This window comes from Platalea leucorodia (assembly GCF_965183815.1).
Source record: "Platalea leucorodia genome assembly, chromosome: 7".
NCBI classification, from domain to species: domain Eukaryota; kingdom Metazoa; phylum Chordata; class Aves; order Pelecaniformes; family Threskiornithidae; genus Platalea; species Platalea leucorodia.
Genome location: NC_138829.1, coordinates 55901123 through 55924279, shown reverse-complemented (window position 1 = coordinate 55924279; position 23157 = coordinate 55901123). Strand labels below are relative to the sequence as shown.

At 38.3% G+C, this 23157-nt stretch overlaps 1 protein-coding gene across 1 annotated transcript in view; it reads left to right on the top strand.

Moving 5' to 3' along the window:
• The window catches only part of TRPM5 (transient receptor potential cation channel subfamily M member 5), a gene marked incomplete at both ends in the record, with an annotated part of 39812 nt that extends 19971 nt beyond the window's left edge, over window positions 1–19841 (top strand). Inside the window, 13 exons of the mRNA XM_082317272.1 lie at window positions 427–572; window positions 1359–1471; window positions 2936–3031; window positions 5433–5691; window positions 6998–7116; window positions 7674–7806; window positions 10252–10426; window positions 12970–13138; window positions 13770–13948; window positions 15293–15425; window positions 17490–17562; window positions 18582–18672; window positions 19741–19841. Coding sequence (XP_082173398.1) covers window positions 427–572; window positions 1359–1471; window positions 2936–3031; window positions 5433–5691; window positions 6998–7116; window positions 7674–7806; window positions 10252–10426; window positions 12970–13138; window positions 13770–13948; window positions 15293–15425; window positions 17490–17562; window positions 18582–18672; window positions 19741–19841 — 1787 coding nt within the window. The remainder of the gene's footprint in view (window positions 1–426; window positions 573–1358; window positions 1472–2935; window positions 3032–5432; window positions 5692–6997; window positions 7117–7673; window positions 7807–10251; window positions 10427–12969; window positions 13139–13769; window positions 13949–15292; window positions 15426–17489; window positions 17563–18581; window positions 18673–19740) is intronic.
• Between the last annotated feature and the right edge of the window lie 3316 nt (window positions 19842–23157).

Sequence of the window (23157 nt, the reverse complement as noted above, 5' to 3'; positions counted from 1 at the left end):
CTGTTAGAGGCCCCAGGCTCAGAAGGGAGCATGCAGATAGAAAGAGGTGAGAGGGAGGTACTGAGAGATTTACCCCACACCTTTCTGCAAATAGTGGGAATTTTAAAATTAGTGATTTTTTTTCACCGAGGCAAATCTATTTCCTCTGCCCCAACACATGTATACATATGCATAAAGCCATAGCAAGTTATTCTTGTGTCCAGCATCGTTCCTCTCTCCCTCCGACCTCCTCGTAGCTCTCTTAGGCTCTTTTCAACTACTTCAGCTTTGCAGAAGTCTCTGGTGCAGCAAGGAACATCTGGCAGTGCTCAGGCTTTGCTGCCACTGTGCTGTGCCCTACGCACATCACTCTCTCGCCTTACATTCATTTTTTTATTTTTTCTTTTAAATTACAAGATCTGTTTGTCTGTTTCCTTCATTTGGCAGAACTGTTTAGTGAATGCTACCACAATAGCGAGGAGAGAGCATTTGCTCTTTTGGTGAGGAAAAATCAGTACTGGAGCAAAACCACCTGCCTTCAGCTGGCTACAGAAGCAGACGCAAAGTCTTTCTTTGCACATGATGGTGTCCAGGTAAGTTTTACAGACCCTTCCCTCACCCCCTCTACCCCCAGGGCCTTTAAGCATGATGTTGGACACAGAAGAGGATAGCACAGCAACTGAACAACTCCATGAAATGTATTCCCCTAAGAGACATTCTTTGGAGAGAGGACTCATCCGTCTCCCTAGCACCATATGAAGAGGACGTTATACTGCATCCTTGACAAAGCAACACAACTTCCCCTTTCCTCTCCCTTTCATCCAGTTGGCCTGCAGACCAGTGCACTGAGGAGAAGGTTTAGCCCTTATTCCATCCTGTGCTATTTCTTCCTTCCTTGCTCACAGAAGCTTCCTTGCTCAGAGAAGCTTCAGGAAAGCACTTTAAATCTGCCTGAGGCATAATGAAGCTGCTCCAAGATGTGAGGTAACTCCTTGTTGAGATTCAACGAAGAGCTCACTGATACAAGTTAAATCAAATTACTATTCAGCTTTGCCCTCACAACCTGAGTTCTCTCCACATACACAAGGCTAAATTAAGAGTGATGGTGCTTTTAGCTCCCAGTGCCTGAGTTGCACTTTCTTAGTACTACAGGTGTTGCTTAATTCAACTTGCTGTTCTGTCCACTGTCCTCTTCATAACTTTTTGCATACTCAACATCTGCAGAAGGATGCACAGAGCACCTGTTTGCTCTGAAGGTGTGCCTGCTCTTTAGGTTTCCAGAGCATTCACTGGCTCAGGAGCCACAGAACATAGATGCACTTCATCTGCATGTATGTTTTTGTGATGTTAAAGACATCTGTTGTTTTCTTGACTTCCAGGCCTTCCTGACAAAAATATGGTGGGGAAACATGTCTACAAGCACACAGATCCTGAAGTTAATCTGTGGCTTCTGCTGCCCTTTCCTAATCTACACGAATTTAATAGCATTCAGGTACAAACAACTGTTTGGGTGCAAGAGATAAGTAAGGGATGAAAAATAAACCATAAAAATATCCAGATTCAAAATTTCTCACCTAAGAGTGTCAACAGAAGGACTGCACCACTATTAACCAAATCAGTTTTCTATGGGACTGATTTGTGTGTCCTGTGCTAGTGCCTATTCCAATACTTAAAAGATCAATGCCACAGTTTCACATAGATCACTTCTATTTTGCACAGTCCATAGAAAAGCCTGTTGGAATTCTGTCAGCTCCAGATTCTACACAGTAATGTGTAGAATATCTCCAGGTATAGCACCATCTGTTTCTAGATTTGGAGATTCCTGATTCAAACTTCAGTATCTTATCTAGAAAAACAGCCATCATAAAGCAGTATTATCAGCCACAAGCCTTGTATCTTATCAAGGCAAACAGCCATCACAAAGCAGTATTATCAGCCACAAGCCTTGATAACCATAAGTCAAACTTAAAAACACAGGACTGACATGAAATCAATTAAGGTTTTCAAATTCAATGTTGTATGAGATCTCTTTATTAGTCTCCTGCAGGCATAGCTTTGGAGTTCTTAGTTTTCAGCTTTTTGTCCAGTGAAGATGGCTAGAATCTTAGGTTTTCTTAAAAAAACAAAACCAAAACCCAAACCAAACCAAACCAAAAAAACAGAGAAGGAAAAAAAAGCAGCCAAGATGCTCAGGCAGTCATAAGAAGTTAGGAACTGAAACTTTAAGAAAATCTCCTAATACTGTGAGAATCATATACAAATCATCAGAATTGGCATTATGGAATAACATGCTATTATGAAATCTATGTTTCTTAACTGTTAAAATACTTAAAAAGCAAGAGGAAAACTTGTTTGGCACTGCTGACTTAAGACTTTCCTTCTGCCAGTATCACTAAAGATGACCTTCTTGTCATAGTGGCTGCCAGATTCACAAATTCAAGTAACTTAATGTGAAATTTCGGCAAAGTTTTCATGGAAAGGTTTAAATAATGATTCCTAATCAAAGTAAGCCTTTCCAAATTTGTTCTGTTGAGGACATTTTTTGCCTCCTTTCCCTGGAAATGCAAGAATTGACGCCATGTTCCCTACTGCTTCTGGCATTTCCTCTCTTAATTGCTACTAAGAGTAACCAGGAATGGAGCATTGGGGTATTGTCTTCTAGGACTGACTGGGGGGTTTATTTCTGCTCAAATCCTAAGTAATTTGAGGAAACTAAGCATCCTGCTCCATTTTTGTGAAGCATGCCAATTATCACTTCTCTAAATCTTGTGGGTGACTTCAGCCTTCTCCTTACAAATAAACAGAATTTGCAGAGGTAAGGATTACTCATTATTTGATAGCTTCTCAGTGGACCAAGTCCAAGATAAGTACATGCTAGCAGTTCTGTATGAATGACAATTTATTAGTGAAAAATTGCTAACCATCACCTTTCAACTAATGAGTTTATTTCTTATAGCGAGGAAAAACAGTCAAAGAATGAGCCAGAGCCGTTTAGAGAGCTGGACAGTTTAGATACAGAGAGGACTCTGTTTTTTTCCAAGGAAGACGACAGGTAAGTTTAGAACCATTAGTTAATATAACTTTTGTGGCAACAATCAAAGAACAGGACACTTCTTGTGGATTAGTGACCAGCTAATGATCTAAGGAACAGCTGAAGGACCAAGAAAGTCATTACTCCTCAGAAAGTGCTGTGCCCTCCAATGATTGCTGTTGCTTTCTAAAAGGAATATAGAAAATAAACAGGGATATATCACTGTTTTAAGGAGACACAACTTTACTTGTTCTGAGCAGGTAATTTCTACAGAACAAGAAATCTGCTTAATGCCTGGGGAATCTGAAAGCATTTCCTGAGATTCCCTTCAGCTCGTGATGGCCAATATACATTGGATTTAGGACCTAAGCCCCTATCAGATTACTGAGCTGAGCAGCAAGAAGGTTCTCAGCAAAACCTTACATTATTTGAGTGCATCACTACATACTTTCCTACAAAGGCAGCAACAGAAGTACTTGCAAACATCAGTCCCTGGTAATTTTATCTTAAATCAGCTTCCCACCATACTAGTGCTCTTCATTTATATTTTAAAAGATGGGCTCTGAGGAACCTGAAGTACAACAACAAACTTAGGAGTTAGAGGGAGCATTACGCAAACGGGTAACCGAGCACAAAGATTTTGTCAGTTGCTCGTAGTCATTCATAGACCTGTGATTCAGAACTTCTGAATCCCACCCACCCTGTACCTCTGCCACACACTTATCACCAAAACCTGGGAGGCCACAAGGACTTAAGTCAGGACAGGAAGAATTTGATTAGAACAAAGTCCTCTTAATGGCTAAATAGCCACTTGTATTAAACACGTGTTTTTCAATAATTTAAAGAGAACTTCAGAAATATGTGAACAACGGTAGTGAGGAAGCATCATCTGCAGTATGAAGTGCTGGACCAAGTCAGAGTTATTAGGTTCTATTTTTACCTCTGGCATTTAACTGCCAGTATATTAGAGAAAATCATTAGTTCTCTCTCCCTCCCTAACCTATAAAATAGGCGTAAAAGCATCTGCCTCTTGGGAGCTATTTGTAAGCAATGTCATAAAGCACTTCCATATCCCGAGTGAAGCGTGGTTTGGTCATTACATTGTGCGTTCCAGTTGCTATTATCTTAGCAATTTATTTTAACAAAGAGGATCTCTCCCTCCCAGATCTATTTCAGCATCTTCTAGAAAAGCTGCAATTGTCTGTTTATGATATTAGCCTGTTACCATGGGAATGTATCTTATGATGTCATAAATTGAGAGGCAGTACAGAATCAGGCACATAGAAAAGACTGGCCGTGAGGAGAAACTTTTCCGTGTAACAAATGTATTTAATAATTAGCAAGAATGTCAGAGGAAATTGAAAACCAGTGAAGAGTCATTGTTTATTTTTTGTGAGGTGAAATGGAAAGCATACCCTAGTGTGCACATCCTTCATTAGAGATCACACCTCTCAGAGTCAGAATCACAACATTAAAGATCCAATCACATCCCTAGCTTACACAGGAGAGCAATTTATGTGGAATCAAAACCTCACACTAAGATCAGATTGCTATCAAATACAGGGAACTTGCATTTTCTGCACAGGATCATTTCCATTGCCAACAGATAGCACTTCATGTTCCAAAACACAGCAAAAACAACTGTAGATGTACAGGTCAAATTTCCCTTCAGTTACCAAAACACTTGCATAATTCCACAATAGTCAAAGACTACCTTAATAAATAATTTATGAGGTCAACTTCTTTTGCTAAAAGGCTTCTATATTACTTTTTCTGCAATTCACTGTAATTTAATTGTAAAGGGCAAGATGCCAGCGCTTCCAGTTGTGTAAAGGACTAAAGTATTCCTTCAGTTGTTCTCTCAGACTTCAGCAAGGATAATCAAGAAACACATGCTTAGTATGATCCAGCACTTTTGAGACTGCGTCAAAAGGAGTTGTTTAAAGTCACAGCAACAACAAGAACTTCTGCATGCAAACACTGCAAGAAATTTTTAGAGCCAAAATAATTAAGAACTTACTTACTCGCAAACTACACTGGCCATTTGCTTTTCTTTCCTATTATTTAGGATGATGAAGAGCAATTAGCCCGCTTCCTCCTCTCCTGGTGTAGTTGCACAGTGTTTGTACTACATGCAGGAACACAATGAAGTGACAAATCAAATTAACACAACAAAACTGAAATAAGAAGACTATGCATTTAAGTCTGATGTGACTTTGTTTTTCAAAACCTTCTTTTTGACTTGAAATATTTCTGCTATGGTAGTGTGATTGCTCTGACTTCTACAGTCTTCCTCCTTGCCAGCCACACCATCTGCCTGTTACTATCTTACAAGAAGCTTTATATAGTATAATACTGAGCCTATTCCCATGAACTAATTTTAGGAAATTGTCACCAAGCCTATACTCTTTTTGTTTTGCAGAGGAAATGGTAAATTGGAAAAGCAAGACCCTTCTGAAAACACAGCGTGGGTGACATTCATGTTTACCCGGTGGAGAAAATTCTGGAGTGCCCCTGTAACTGTATTTATGGGGAATGTTATAATGTACTTTGCTTTTCTGTTTCTATTTACTTATGTCCTTTTACTGGACTTTAAACCACCTCCACCTGAGGGTCCATCTGCTAAAGAAATTATACTTTACTTCTGGGTTTTTACCCTGGTCTTGGAAGAAATCCGACAGGTCAGTAACCTACATCATCTTAGGAATAACACAGTAAAACCTAAGGCAATATTTTGAATAGATTTACAATCTGTATAACTGTACAAGCTTGAAGATTTCAAGTGTCAGGTGCAGTTTTGCACAGAAGAGCAATACAGAACTTACCTTATCCAAAACACTCCACCCCCCTCTCCCAGAGCAAGCTCTTCCTCCACCATATAAACCTGTAGCTCCACCTCTGTTTTTCCATCCTGCTCCAGCCGAAGCCAGGTCAAGTGGGCTGCTAAGATCCAGGTGTCCTTCACTTTGCAAAGTATCTCTCTGATTTCACTCCCCAGAACTAGGTTCCCTCACCACAAATAATGTAAGTAAGTTGGACGTTACATTCTACACTTGGAAATGCAGCAGACAACTCTACATCCTTTTAAGAGATTCTTCCCCCCTGGGGGCTGTTTAAAAAAACAAGTAAATGAATTCAGATTATTTGTGTTTTTCCTAAAATACTTCTCAACCACATTAGCAGATCTCTTTTTGGTTTGCTTTTCTTAAAAAAACAAAAAAACTGTTCTCCATTACTCTCCCAGTTACTGGTTTTGGAATGTCCTCAGCTCAACAACCGAAATAATGTGTGAACAATGGTGCTAGTGTGTTGCCAACTGTGGGTGCATAAAGCTGTCTTCTTTAGACACAAAAAAGCAGTTATAAACATTTACTCTGGAAGAACAAATAGGTGTTCATTATTTAAGCAGTAGGGACAGTGAAGGGGATCCCAGTTTGTTACAATTTATTTGAAATTATGCAGCAAGGCCATAACCAGAGGATGACGTGGAAAATATTTGGATCAAAGAACATTTCGTTATAAACTTGTAAAACATGAAGAGTCCAGGCTAAAACCCAATTAAGAAACCCAACTCTTTGCTTAGATAATCATCAAATGTGCCCTCACTGACAATTCCAGTATACAAATGCCAAATCTGTTCATGCTGTTTAGACAGCAATGTCTAGAAACTGATCTTTGACTGGAAGTTCTTGTATTGTTTAACAGCCCAAATGCTGACAAAATCTTAAATTAGGCCTCAAAAATTCTTAAGGCTAATATCACAAGAATAAAAAGATCTGATTTTTTTTTTCATCCAACTTTTCAACTTTTGTGTTTTAAGACAGTAAACCAAGCTTATGTTTTCAAGCTTTTTTCCCTATTACAGTAGGAATTTGTTTTTACTCTTTGCAATGAAAGACAAAAAGGAAACACGTATTATGTTAAAACTCACAATGAAATCATGAAACTGGAAACAGATCAATACTGATGATTATTTCTCTTTTTCAGAGTTTCTATACAGATGAAGACACAAATTTAATTAAAAAATTTAAACTGTATGTGGAGGATAACTGGAATAAATGTGATATGGTGACCATCTTCCTCTTCATAATTGGGGTAACCTGCAGGTATGTATCTGTTCCGTGTGATGTGGAATGACATCAGTAGCAAGGGCTATGTATGTCAACTGACAGGAGAGTCTCATGTGCACGTGAGCACAGGCTGTGACATTTTACTTTTACAAGCTTTGGGACATAAAAGTCTCTAAAATCCCTGCCTCTAAAAAGCCTGCAATAAAAGCCTCTAAAATTCTGTGGAATCGTAGAAGTTGTTCCAGAGACCACAAAAAGTCATACTGGTATATTCAAACACATGTAGAGAAAAACTCTGCTTCTTTTTTTGTTTTTGGCAATCACTTTTACTCAATGTATAATATCTTTCTTTTTAAAAATAAATCTCATTGAAGCCAAGACAGAGAATACAGTGTCCCTCCATCTTTTGGCTATTTCCCATCGTTGTACAGATATCGTGTTACATTCCTCTTACAGGCTTATGCAACCACAGCTCTGAAGCACTTGCCTTTTCCTAACTAGGCTATGCCCAGAAATACTGAGTGTAATATTTGAGAAAATACTTCTCAGCAGTACTTGCTGAGATCTGATATTTCATTTCATGTGTTCTGCAGGATGCTGAAATTGACTTTTCAAGCTGGCCGTACAATACTTGCCATTGATTTTATGGTGTTTACACTTAGGCTTATACATATTTTTGCAATTCACAAACAACTTGGACCAAAGATCATAATTGTGGAAAGGATGGTAAGTGTGCAGTCTCTCTCAGATAAATACTTGTGCTTTCTAAAAAATGGAGAGTAGGAAATCTTGTCTTTACAGAGGAAATCAGTTTATAACCTATCTTTATTTTTATATTTTTAAAGCTTGTCATTTTGCGTATATTCCCTTATTTATCATGAGTATTAGATGCAGTAAGTTTGAAATAGATCCTTCCAAAGAGCTCTGTAGTGTAATAAGTTGGTCCCAATTCACTAATCCTTGTACCTTACCTAACCATTTATCCTCAGATCTGGCAAATCAAGTGTGGAGTGTCTTTGACTTACTGCTATTCCTCCTACTTCATAAGCTGTGTGCATTCAGAGCAAAGACCTCAGACAGACAACAGGCTGTTTACAGAAGAGCAGGGCATTTGCCGAATGACTCTGCTCCCTTGGGGAAATAGATTATGTTATTTGCAAGAAGTGTGAAAAAAAATCTGTGAAAAACGATAGTTGCAAGTTTCCCACAAGAATTATTCTTACTTGTACTTTGTAGCTCCAAGCTACAATGAAAACATATTAGTACTTTGTGAGCATATGTTGGAAGGTGTTGATAAAAGATTTTTAATTATTACCACTCCCCTGCAGGAAATGAGACATTAGGACTGCAGTTACTGTGCTTGGGTATGCGTTGGTATGTTGAAGTAGCTTTTTATTTAGGCATGTTAATCCTCTAGGCCAATTAGCTCATGGTAACTGATTAATAGGAGTTCATCTAATTGTAAATGCTGTTATAGAATCTACAAATATTTGATTTGTGACTCACAGCAGAGCTCAGTAAAAGCCCTACAGTCTAAACAAGACTATACATTGAATAAACAGAACTACCAAGCTATTTGGATTTACCTAGAAATGCAATAACTGGAACTCTAACATGACATTTGCTTGGAGTAGCAAAAGGGTAAATGGCAAATAAATATTTGTTCTTGAACATTATCTAGCTTACAGCATTAGCAGACTTTTATTGTAAGAGAACAAGTCAGATCTACAGCTACTAACCCTTCCTTGCTGCAAACCAAGCTAAACCAGGGCCTTGAACAAATATGGTGATGTGTCTACTATGTTGGCATCTGAAGTCATATGAGATAACACACAGATTAAGAAGATGCAAATAAGAACATAAACAGCAGCCTAGACAAAACCATAAAATGGGACCTCTCATCTTCCCCTCATCCAAGCCAACAAAATGCCTTAGCTCTGGTAGTTCAATGTTGAACCTTACATCAAATGAAACAACAGTGAAAGTTACTTCAGTAAATGATACCTTCTTGAAAGGTTCATCAAGTGCGTTCAAGCAAGATGATTTCTCTTACTTAAACAGAGAAGCAATCCAAGATTGTCTCTTATTCTCGTTCTCCTTTTTAACCTTGCTACAGAATTGCTGAAACAAGTCTGGTAGCTGCTAAAATGGCAGTTCAATGCCAGAACAATGCCCATTCACAGAGAGACTGCAGATTGGAAAAAAATATTTCCAGACTTGCCACCACTCTTTCTTAACTATGACACCATTACAGTCCTGCAGCATTGCTAAATTTTAAATCATCCAGAAAACAAAATAGATTGGTGAAAGTCAGAGAGACATCAACTGTGTCTTGCCTGGCTTAGATACCATCTTTCTTAATAGAACTCCAAGAAACATTCTGGAGGTCTGAAATGCCTATGCTTTTGAGTAACTGCACAATCCAATAATCTAATTGAAATGAATCTACAGTCCCTAATGAACTCTGTCAGATAAGATGGGAAGAGGATGAAGTGTTCCTCTTCCACCAGGGAAAAATTATTGCACTTGAAATACATATTAGATTTTTTTTTTTATAAGTAAGTGTTTTAGGATTCAATTACTTCTGCTTCTGTAGAGAAACACAATGTTTAAAAGCAGGAAGTCCTGAAAACAATCCCTCAGATGCATTACTTACCTTGAAAACCCAAGACAGAAGCTACCTGATCCTTGCAGCCTTCAACGTCTGCTGTATCAGTGGTTCAGTATTCCTCAATGAGCACCGACTATTACCAGGATTCACTGCTGCAGCAGAACTCTTGGAATTCACAGTAAAGCAGTCGATGGTGCTGTGAGATCTCACAGAAAATCTGCGTTTAAAAGGTGCAATGAGATTCACTTAAAAGATAAAATGTGTTTCATTTTTATATGTCAGATGATTGAAAAGCAAGGTTTTAAGTTAAAACATGCCTTTATCTAAATGAGCTATCAAAGGAAAATGCTGATTACAGGCCAAGAACAATGTGATAGCAGCAAGGTCAAGAGAGGAATTGTGTGCATGGAACCGTATGCTATTCCACCTCCTTTAACCTAAACAAGCTTGTAAAGAAACAGAATTATTTGAGCCGTTTTCATATAGAATGACTAGCGTTCTTTGGCTATGCTATTACAGTCACCTCTCCTACTTTTCTCCCCTCTCCCTCTCTTTTTTAGATGAAGGATGTTTTCTTCTTTCTGTTTTTCTTGAGTGTGTGGCTCATTGCCTACGGTGTGACAACTCAAGCTCTACTTCATCCCGATGACAGCCGAGCGGAATGGATATTCAGAAGGGTGCTTTATCGTCCCTACCTTCAAATATTTGGCCAGATTCCACTGGATGAAATAGACAGTGAGGAAATTTCTTTCCCCCCTAATTTGGCCATTTTTGAATGCACACTTCTGATCAGAGCATGGAATTCCTTCCCAGTATTGTCTTTTTTTTTTTTTAATCTTTGTCCTGCAGGCCAAAGCTTTCACATATTACTATGATATAAATAGTATATTTGAAAAGAGATAATGTGCATTGTGGAATTGCATTAGAGCATAAGGCTTGGCCCTATTTAGACAAGCTGTCTGAAATATTCACACAAGGATTTGCAGTTTTAAAGCCTGGCATACCTTCTTTCACTTCAATCTATTTCTGTTCAGTTTAACCTAGACCCAGATAACCCTGTGTAAACTGAAATAATAGCGCCTCCATACATTTTGGCAGTAGTTTAACGTGATGGTGTTGAAGCAGTACAGCTCTGCCCATAAGCAAACACTTATGTTTTAGAATAAATATTCCCCTAGAGCGTTTATTGACTCTGGAGGTAAAGCTGCCCAAATCAAATAAAGCTAGTAATTGCGTATGTGCAACATTTCAAACAAAACAACATAAAAATAATCACAAGACATGGAAATACTTGGACATAAAAGTTCAAAGGCAACATTTCTGGTAGGTAAGCAGGTAAAATACAGAACAGGTCATCTCCCAAAGAAGTCTGAAGTAATGCCACAGCATTTAGCCAGAATAACAGTGCTAAACGTCAGTGGCAATACTGAAGTAGGATTCAAACTTGAGGTAATATAGAAAGGAACAAAAAAATCCCATAGGCAGAAGCAAACCAGTAAGCATTCTTTCATGTTCACTCTGCTTAATAAGAAAAAGCGTATGTCTTGGAAAACCCAAAAAAGTCTGAATGAGACAAAAGAGCAGGGGTATGATTCATCTCACTTAACTTTAAATGCCTACGGTGTAAGCATGCACAGCACAACCAGTCACTCTTATTTCCATAAAAGTAATTGCAGAGAAACAAATATTTCTGGAATAGGATTAATCTCATTTGGAAATGGGTCAGATGTAGCATTCCCTAGAAGTGTGTGTTTCTCTCCATTGAGACTCCAAGGGGTGTCTTCACCTGCATAAATAACTGGTTAAAAGACAGAGAAAAAAAGAATTAATTACACAGGCGACTTCCAGAAGGGAGTCATTTGTCCTGGGGCCCTCTGGGGATCATTCTCTTTAACATCTTTATGAAACATATGGAAAAGGAGATGGGTAATGAGGGGGACAAAATTTGCTGACAAAACTACATAACTAGGTAGTAAAGACTAAAGCTGACACCTAAGAGTTGCAGAGGACCCTCATGAGTGCTAAATCATCAAATGAAATTCAGTGTAGATAAATATAAGGTAATGGACTTGGTGGAAGCAGTCCCAGCTGTGGTGAGCTTTGATATAACTCCGTGCTCTAAGGAATATGATCGTGGAGTTATCTGTGGCAGTGGGGAAAAGAATTATTAGTGAAAAAATGGAGAATAAAAAAGTAAATATCATTGTGCTACTCTAAATTTGTGGATTTAATTCATAGCTGGAGGCAGGATACAGCGCTAGACCTCTAGTCTGATGCACTAGAACCGTTCTTACTAACCTCAACTGCAAGCTCAGATGTACAAAGTAGTTTAAATTTAGAATGAGGAGTGCCATTCCCAGCTTTTACTGAGTTTTCTCCTCTAACACACATACCAGCATGAGGACTGCGAAGGCACAAGTATGTGGGGAAACATGACTGCTAAATACTCAAAGGTAGTTTGACTTTGGGAACTCAAAACTAGTCTGAAAAGGATACAGCCTTTTCAATACCATCTCCCTTTGCTGAATGTTACTAAAAAGCCAGTTACAGCTGTGTCAATACAACCCCTCTTCGCTTGAATGTTACTAAAAAGCCAGCTGTGACAGCCATCTTGCCACTGAATGAGCAGCCAAGTTCTAGAGGTCTGCGTTATCCTAGGGTTGCAAACCTCTTGCACATTAAAGCAATGTCTCTTCGTGTACAAGGCACGATTACATTTTCACAAAATTAAAGACATTGGATACTAGTACACATAAACGATCTCTCAGCTGGAAGAACTAGCTCAGTAGCTCAAGCGGTCAAAGAACTGTCCTTTCAGGGTTAAGAGAGTCTCGGATTTACGGTCCTGCTAGTAGTCAACAAGGGCAGGACAAACATGCTACCACAATATTGGGTTTAAGCTTTCAATGATTGTAAAATATTCAGAACAAAATTATGCTGCTGTTCATATGCAGCCAAGATTAAATCTCATTGTAGTAATCAATATCATCATTGTCCTTGATTTGTATCTTAACAGTAAAGGTATCCATCCATCCATGTCACTAGTTCTTAAAAAAAGACATGTTTAGAGATATTAATTCAGTTTTTGTTTGCATTGAAATAGCTATGAAATGCATTACTTCAAAACTCAGGAACAATTTGTAATTCTTGCCATTCTTTGTTGAAAGTCAAGAGATTTTCCTCACCAAAATGCAAAGCTTCTGTCTACACTCTAAGACATACATGTGGCAGTAGGATTTGTCAAAACTTTTCTTTTATTTCTCTATCTTCCTTTGCAGCATCACGAATGTATCCCAGGAACTGTACATTTAATCCACTGCAGATTCTGCAGGAGAGCTTGCCATCATGTCCTAATAGCTATGCCAACTGGCTCGTCATACTTCTGTTGGTCATCTTCCTACTAGTCACAAATGTTCTCCTTATGAATCTCCTGATTGCTATGTTCAGGTAAGAGCGATTTCAGTAAGTATCAAGACAGAGGCTGCAAAGGTTTAACTGAATGCCCACATTTACTACATTGCTGTTAGCTATTCATTTTGGAACACACTACTAATTTTCCTAATGAATAGTTCTTAAGTTCTCATCATCCTTACTCTAGCCACATTAAAGACAAGAAGAAAAGAAGCCTCTTTTACCACTAAAAATTCAATTAAACGTGCGTAGAAGGGTCTGGATCCCTGGCTGTGCTGTAGCACAAGTCTGCAGGTGCAAAGCGGCTGTAAACTTGGCAGACTTAACAGTGGATAATCTGCACGTAGGGGAAATGCTTGATGTCAGCATGGCTAATAATGATTCATTTGGTTGAAGAACTGACGTGGCATGTTTGCTGATCTTGCCTGAGCAAAATGGAATTACCTTTCTTTTTAAAAAAAAAGAAACTAATGTATTTTTTAACATTTGGAGACTGCAATTGCAATTATTTTAATATCTAAGAATTTGCCAAACTTTAGATTAAATTAACACTACTTCCTAAGCTTGCTGTTCCTTTTTTAAAGTAAATGTGGGACTAAATTTTGTAATAATAAGCTTTAGCTTATTGTGGTAAAAACAGTTGTATATTTTTTCTTTCCTCAATTAGTTACACTTTTCAAGTTGTTCAGGGCAATGCAGACATCTTCTGGAAAATTCAGCGCTACAACCTGATTGTTGAATATCATGGCCGGCCTGCCTTAGCACCGCCATTTATCATTATTAACCACATAACTTTGGTTCTCAGAAGAATCTTCAACAAAATGGAACATAAAAAAGAACATCTGGGTGAGTTGTTAACAAACATCTAGCAACTGGAGACCCTGACACTGTCCTAGGACACGCTGCATAGGCAAAACAGAAAAGCAATTAAGATTTCCTTAAGCTAAGAGTCACAGTTTATTTCTAACAAAGAGTGCCACGAGAGTACAAATGAAAAATCAAGGCTTATAATGTATCCTCTACTATAAACAGTTTCCCACAATGCATTTCTTTATGCACCACAGTTATTACAACAAAGGTGTTGATATAAAACTGGTTAAAGGGATTTGATTTCTGAAGAGATAACAATGGATAGGCTTAATGAAGAGTTATTTCATTTGCTCCTGAATTTTAGTAATTATTAAGTATGGGCAACCCTAAAAACATATACCAAGTCTAAAAATCTACTAGGATCAGTGGAATTTCCCAATACAGGGACATGGAAAGAGAGCGAGCATGCTTAGATAAATGGTGGTCCCTTAAAAGTTATAATTAAAAAGGCAGATGAAGTTCAGCTAATTACAGAAGGCATTTGGGGGCTTTCTATAGTGATGGCAAACTTGGCCCACCTAGTTTAACAGTGTCTGATAATAAGCCTATTTACTCCTCATGTGCAAGCTGATAACGGGCTTTGGAGCAGAACTGTTGTCAGACTGGACCAGTTCAGAGCCCTTTGACTAAGCTCCCTTTCAGACACACTTCTGGCTATCAAAGCATACTGCTGAAGATTATTAAAAATATATATATATATATATATTTATCCCTAAGAAAGCAAATACCTGACTGCTCAGGTTGTAGATTCAGTAGTGCTTGGAGCATGCATCAAGTGTGCCCTTTTACCAGTCTTTAGGAAGATACAGAACTAGTATGTTACATTCAAAATACGCCTGTGAAATTGAGGTCTGTTGTTGGCTGGGATGCTTGACAACAACAACAGGCTTTATACTTCAAGGTGGAGGGATTTATTCACAGTTTGTCCTTCCTATTTATAATTGTTCTAATAAAGATAATAAATAAAATAATTAAGTGCATCTGAACATAAAGCTCGCTCATTAAATACTTTGGTGCTGAAATATGTCAGAAGTCCAGTAAGGTTGTAGATAAGTTTAAATGGAACACAGAAATTGGTCCATGCTGTTCTTTAGAAAACTCAGGAGTCATATGCAACTGCAAAAAGGTCTATTGTCTTCCATCACAAGAAAAAAAAGCAGAAAATACTTACTTTACACTACATTTTCATAACATGACACTCCTGCAATGGCAAAGGCCTGCAACAGCAAGACTTCATTTTTCTTTAGCATAGCAGCCTTCCATTACTAGTATAAGAGAAAAGGGAGTAACGTATAATTCTTTTTTTTTTTTTTCCTACAGAAAAAGATCTTCCAGTTGGCCTAGATCAAAAAATCATAACATGGGAGCTGGTGCAAAAAGAAAATTATCTTGTAAACCTTGAACAAGAAAGGAAAGAAAGCAATGAAGAAAGGCTGAAGGCCACATCTAATAAGTATGTTATTCCGACCCACAATAAGTGTCCCTTGCAAGTCTTCAGCTTTGAATGACATAAACATTCAGGTGCTTGTAAAGCTTATATGAACTAGAATGCAGTTAGGAAATATGCAGCCCATGAAAAAACGTGAGAAGCCAGCATCACTACAATATTCAAAGAGTTTTTGGCACTCTTGAAGTATGTACAATTACAGACCCATAAGCTCCAGCCAAATCTGCAGTCAAGTTCAATGAAAATCGTATTCATGAAGCAATGGTGGAAGAATAGTTCCTTTGCTATAGTCCAGTACGTGTACTTCCATCCCCTGTAGGAATACAACATAGACTTTTGAATGGAAGTGTAAGGTATTTTGAATTACCCCCAGCCCACAGATGCAGAAGAACAACTATTTACAGCTTTATGAGACTACAGTTTTCCACAAGAAATTAATGATATTGGGTCTAATACTGTACTTAGTTAACTGAGTCTCCATTTAAATACTTCTCTGAAATATCTCCCCACTAGGAATGTCACTTAATTTGGTTTAGTATTCTAAAGAAAAAGTCCTAAATTATTGTTCAGAGGTTTACTCCTTCAAGTGAGACACAGAGTAGTTATATGCAGGGAAAACAGAAACATCTAAGGCAATAGTGAAAGCCAGACAGCAGAGCATTCTTTAAAGAAGCTTTTAACACCTGTTTCAGCTGGTTTCTCTTATGATAAAACTGACTTCAAATAGAAGCACAACGGATGTGAAAGTTACCTTAATAAGAAACTTCCATGGAAATGTTCTTGTGCTGTCTGTTTGCTTTCTGTGCTGTCTTTCAAAACAAGCCTCCATCTGTCTAACTCATAGAATAGCTGGAGACCAAAACAGCGTACTTGAGGATGTTCTTGGAAAATACTCTTCTCCCTCTAATCTACACAGACTCTTAATTCATAGTAATTTAGGATTATTATGTTGGTTTAAACTTTATTCTCATAAGCAGATCACTGACAAACCCTAGGAATGAGAGCTCAGTTGTTGAGATCAATAAATATGTGTAATTGCTTCCAAACAAAGGGCACAATTACATTCTTTCTAGCTTCAAAGCTAGAAAGCCTTAAAGACGGTACGTTGGAGATGCAGTTACTGCTTGGAGAGGAAAAGTAAGAATCAGTCTGGCTTCACAGTATCTCAGTACAGCAGAGCCAGAAAGAGACTAGAAAAGGTTCAGACAAACACACTAAACCTGTGGCTTTTTATCTTTGCTCTTAGGTGGGAGCAGTGTGTATCTGAAATCTTACGAAACCCTCAGAAAGTGATTCTTTGAGCTTTGCCTTGAACCAGTCCCAAAATGCATTAGACCCATCCAGCAGCAGCTTTTGCACATAGACCTGAATGGAACGTAACCTGTTAGAGGGAAACTTGGAAATAGTAGTTAGGAGAAAGCAGAGAGGAATTTGAGGAGCCTATGGGGAATCAGATGCTAAGAATAAGGAACTGATGGGAGAAGAGGTGAAGGATGCAGAAAGCATGCGGACAGTGCAGCGATTTGGAGGCACTGTATGGAGGTTCTCTACGCAGTCCCTTTGGACTGCGTGGAAAAAGGGATTTGAATGTCAAGTCAGTTTCCAAAGATGACACTTTGTATATATTTTAAGTGTCTCATCTCCCCCTTGTTGATGGAGAATATTGCGGCCTCAGTTCTCACACCAGGATCAGTTTACGTTTGGTGCAGATGGGACGTAAGTGGCTGGAGAGACAGAGCTGGACCTAAGGCTCCTTTCTGCTGTCCTTGATTGCCACAACAGCTGGGGCTAAGTGGCCCTCACCAGAAGCTGCACGGCTGCTGTAATCTGTGTGAGTTTATGAGTCCCTGGGCAACAGGGGCATGAGAGTGTTCCAGAAATGCTGCTCTGTTCAATAAATACTTGCAGGAACACCTCAAAAGGACAAAACTTTCAGGGGGCTCTGGGACGTCTCAGCAGCACAGAACTGCCAGCGAGGGGCCATGGCTCAGTAAGTTACGTGGTTTGGTGGTTTAGGATTTCTTCTGAGGCCTTTCTTTTTTGCTCAGCATGTCTGCTTTGTTTCCACAGGGTGGATAGTTTGTCTAAATATTTTAGTGGATTGAAAGAACAAGAAAAGCGGTTTAAAGTTATGGAAGCCCAGGTAAGTAACAGTTTTATAGTCATTTATATCAGCTTTAGGATTTCATCATGTTTCTCTTATTTAATGGTGGTTTGGCAGACACTATTTAGGCATAAAGGGAAGGAGAAACAGATCTGTTTTATGGTTTCACTTTCCTTATTGTTTTCTCTCTGGTGATATACATATGTAAAGAAACATTTCTGACCTCCAGTAGAAAGGAGAAAGGGGAATACAGCATTTCTTGCTCTCTTTGATAGTCTACTTGAGAAGTGTTTATTTCCTTCGTTAAGGATGCTTCTGGAAGCAAACGCTTCATCTTCCCCCCTCCATTCTCTTCCTTCTCCCAACCTTTTCTTTCTTTAAAACTGTCAACTTTGAAAATACCTGTATTCTGTCTGATCTGACCTAGACTAATCTTCTTGGACATCAGTTTTTCTAATTTTCTTAGATACCAGATACCAACGTCTCAAAGGGAAGTGTCTAACATACAAATGTGAAACACAAATAATAGAAGGAAACCCTATCTTGAGCTTTTGATAACAAACCCTTGAAATATAAACAAACATTTTTTAAACAGTCTGAAAATGCTCAGTATTACCGTGTGCTAGCACAACTGTTACTGTTTTCTTTGTTCCTAGAACTCTGCAGTGTAATTTTGGTATGCTGAAAGTTCCTTATCTTAATACTCCCACTGCACTTTCCCTCCCCTTTCTTATCCATTTTATGGCTTCCTGAAAAAAGTCACGCTATTCCATGAACAGTGTTGACACCAAATACAGGTCCAACCGGAACACACGAGAAATGCTTTAATAAGTTTGTGCCAGCTTGAGATAATGCAATATACTCACAAAAAAGGGAAGGTATTTAATACAAATCTTCCTCCAAGACAGTTCAACTATTTCTGTAAAAAAAAATAAACAAATATGTGGTATCTCTGATGCTGCTTCAGCCTGCTGCCTAGATTATCTTTCTCGCAAATTTAAGAATAGATAAAGTACTACAAAATTTAGCTGATGTAGAAATCGCTACCTATTTTGTAGATTTGCTACTGTACAGCTGTTATCTCCTCAATGGCAGAGGTTTTAACCAAAACCAACCTCTTGTGCAACCAACCAGCTCCAAACTATACATGTAAGTATTGAAAACAATCACGGAAAAGCTAATTCATACAGCTGAACAATTTAGTTTAAAAAATGCAAGGAAAAAAAAAGACTGGAAAAGAACCGCATAAGGAGGTACCTAGAGGTAATGGGAATATAAACAAGGAACAGAATATTCATACTTCAGAATGAAAAAATTACCTTTTGCAAAATATATTTAAAAGCTTTGGGGAAAGGACTGTTGCTTAGTGTGAGTTAGAATAATCTCACCCAACTTTAAGCATGTAAATAAATATCTATTTGCCACAGGGTTTCTTGAGAGGATTGTCTTGGGGGATTCTTGAGTCAATGAGACAGTACTACCAAAGTATTACCAAAACATTTAATATGGATAACAATAATCATTAAAAATAAAAATTGAGCCAGCCTCCTACTTTGTTTTAATCAACACAGCTCGTTTGCCTTCAGAGCTGCAACTATTTCTGTCAGTTAAGAATCTTGTCCTGTGTCCCAGGGCTCCACTGTTTGGAGTTTAAAGCATTAGAGACAGAAACAGACTATTTCTCAGCCACCGCAGGATATCCAACACAATAAAGATTTCGGATATTCTTCTTAATGATCTATTTCAATATCTACCTATTACTATCTATTACACAAAAAGCCCTCCAAAACCCATAAACTGAACTTACATACTACATGGGAAAAAGAAGTAGCTGGAAACTCAGCAAAGTCATGACGTGACAAGACCTCCAGTCACTCAAGACTTGAACCTCAAACTTGACTTAATTCTGTTAGAAGCTTATAAAACACATATGTAAATTACTTCATTATCAACAGTCCAGTAAGAAAAACCATCCTATAGCACGTTCCCCAGACATTTTAATACTGTAACTGCATAAAAATCAGAAACTTAAATAGCTCAAAAATAAAGAAGAAACCTGTTTGTATCATTTACTGAGCAAATGCAAAGTAATGGAATCTACAGTATCTTTTTATTGTGGATTATCTTCAACATGTTAAAGTTTCTTAAGCAATTACTATTATGTGCCCCTTGTCCTAAAGCTTTTGAACAAGCACATGGCTTTTACAATCCTATTAGGTGTGATGAACGCCAACACAGAAGTGCCTTTGCCAGAAAGGAGTGAACGAGAAAAGTGTGCAGATCAGTCCGAGACTGACATCACATACATTGATAATTAATTTTCATTCTCGTTTCTTCAGATTAAACCTTTTGTCCTACTGAACTACTGTAGAAGTAAAATCCTAATCTCATGAAGGCCTAAGGCGCAGCTCTCAAAGCCTTTATGCCAAGCACTGTCAATGTTTGACACTACTGAGGATTTCTTGATCTTCCTCCTTCAGTTTCTTGGGGTTTCTTTCCTCCTGCTCCTATATTGCTTGGTCCTTTCTCCAAAACTCCATTCTACAAATTGGATTAAAAACTTTCTCCTCCAGGATGACTCCACCACCTTAGTTTCTAAATATGATCTGCCCCTGTTCTCCAAATACCACACTCTCAGTCCATCATCATCATTGCTAATTTCCACATTTCTCTGTTCGAGGGAGTCTCCCTTTGGAAGGGCGATCATTTACGCACTAAAAAACAAGCCACTTCCTTGGCCAAGAAAGCAAGCTTGTATTTCTGAGTTGCTCAGAAAGGAAATCGAGAAATAGTTTCCACAGGAAAGGGCCTGGGATACTGAACTATTACAATCCATACAGTTCCTGGAGTTCTTACAACCCTCAAACAATCACACTCACGTCTTCTCTTCCCACGCTGGCTTCTGTGCGGTATTCCTTTGTTGGTATTCCTTACTGAGCGCTCCTCACTCATCCACAGAAACTGGAATCTCATTGTGTGGTCCTCAAGCGTGCGGTGGCTTGCAGTCACTTTCCAAACTCAAAGCAGGTGACCCTCCTGCCGTCAGACCCCAGCCTCTGCCGCTTGCTTTTTTGTTTCAATGCCGGATCATAGCTGCTGTCAGCTTGCTGCCGTTAAAGGAGAGTTTGCCTTTCCGTATCGCACCATGTGGAACACCGCATCTACACCTAAGCGGTTTTCTGATTTCATTTTACTTTTCTCTCTCAAAGGTCAGGAAAAAAAAAAAATCACTTAGAGACTTTAAAGCAAGAATGTGTAGCAAGAATTTTCCTACAAACTAGGAATTTGGACTGTTTGTAATTTTTTCAAATACTTAAACTGGCATGTACGTTTTTAGCATACAAAAGCTAGCTGGCTTTATTAGAATTTTGTATGAAAAGATGCTCCAATAAAATGACTATTACTACCATCCTTTGAAGGGAAATTTATTTGGAATAATATAAACAGCATCAGAAGGGGGAAGTATTGGGTTGTGGTCTTTCTTACACTGATAAGCTTCAATTGAACTTAGTTTCCTCACGCATATAACACTGCTTCTATGCAACATAAACACAGGTTGCACAAAACTTTCTGTTACCAGAGGTGGAAAAAAAACAACTCAGATCTGATAAAAATACCTTTCCCACATGAGTCTTTTATTACTAGATATTAATCTTGTTATGTCTTCATAAAATAGGCATTTGTCCAGTTTATTCAACTGTGCCCCAGACCTCAGTGACCCCATTAACAGTGATGGAATTTTGGTACTGTCCTACCTGTTCTTCACCCTAGGCAAGCAGAAGTTATAAAACCAGTAAGTTTGTACTGAGCTACATTTTTTGTTCGGAAATACTGCATATCTTACAACTAGCATGCCCTGCTCTCGGCAGCAGCTTCCATTCTGGAACGGCTACTATTTTAATTGTGCTCAGCACATTAAATATCCACTGGAAACCAAAATCTATCCTTTTGGAATTGTTATGTCCCACGCACATGCAGGAGAACAACTGATGTATTTAGCAATGACGCATTAGTTAATGCACATCAAATCGTATATTCTTGAGAAAATACATTCTGCTTTTAAAATTAAAAGGTGAATTTCAAAAGATGGAGCAATATTAGTCATTTTACATTGTTTTCTGCTTCTGCTGCCAAATGACGCGTCTGTTCAAACGCAAAGACCCAAATGATTTGGGCCTACCAGTCAATTATTGATAAGATGCTGACACCCCCACAGAGGAATTAACCTCCTCAAATATCCTTCAGTTTGAGCAAGCACAGGCTAGCAAGAAAGATCACAAATTCTGAAGTAGTCCTTCACTACATGGTTATAAATAGTAACATTGGGGTTGGTTAATTTAGAATACTGGCAAAAAAAGTCAGTCCAAACTGACCCGAACTAATTTGAGTTTCAAATCATATAACCTTTTAAAGAATTTAATCTTTCAACCTTGTTTATAAAATTTACTAACATTCTGTGTGAAAAACTACTATATTTGACATTCATTACAATGTGCTTCATTGTATGAGGTGATTCATCCTATGAGGTGATTCTCTATATATTGTAAAATGACTGAAAAATATTAAAAATGTGAATTTTAGAATGTAAAATATAAGACTTGAGGGAGAAGTTACAAGACGGTAAGCTTACAGTAACATTAAGAATAACTACAAGATTTTCACGACAATTCTCAAATCGAATAAACTGAATATTTGTTAAAACTCCTATAGCTGCATTAATCAGCATGGCTCAAAGAGATGAAGACGTCAAGCTACAACTGAAAGTTTATTGAATCCCAAAGAACAAAAAAGTATCCAGTTCTGGTATAAATAGCTCATTCCCACCAAATCCACACACAGAATCAATGTGGAAGCCGTGCCACCTGGAAAAGACATACAAATGTGCAGGCCAAGAATCATCACATCCTATCATACCAGTAAGAGGGAAAGCTGCTGCCCAACGTAACAACGGGAGCTGTTGTGAATTCTGACCTACACTCAATGTGGTGAGACTTCGCTGAAGCCACCCTCAGCGCATCTTCACCAGGATGTATCCAGAGTTGTCCCTCTCCACAGGAAACACTGTGGTTTTTAAAATCTTTATCATGTAACACTAAATAAGGTAAATATTAAGCCAACCTTAAAAAAAAATTGGTTTTGCCAGTTTCCACCTGGGCCCTCCAAACTCATGACTGGGCACCGTTGTGCTTTCATTCTCAATGGCAATAAGAGAACGACGTATTTAAAAAAAAAAAAAAAAATTCATCCCTGGGACAGGGCCAGGAGAAATCACATCTAGTAGAAAACTAGGTTTTATTTTCATTGTTTAAAATTCTCTACATAATGAGCTCATCATCTTTGTTCCAGAATTCTACAGGATTTGGGAACAGCTCTAAATTTGGGGGTTAGTAGGAAGCATTGCAGCCTTTTATGTAACACATCTTTTTCTTTGGCTACTTCAGCTGCAGAGCAAGCCCCAGGGAGCTGCTCAAGCAGACAAAGCACACGTTATTCTCTCCTGCTAGGGTGCAACTATCCTGTGCCCACAGACTTCTCACGAACAAAAAGTCTGGAGTGTATTTTAGGTACCTTAATTTCTAACAATAGAAAATGTTCCTGGTAGTTACAATGCAAACTGTTAGACGAAAAGCTATC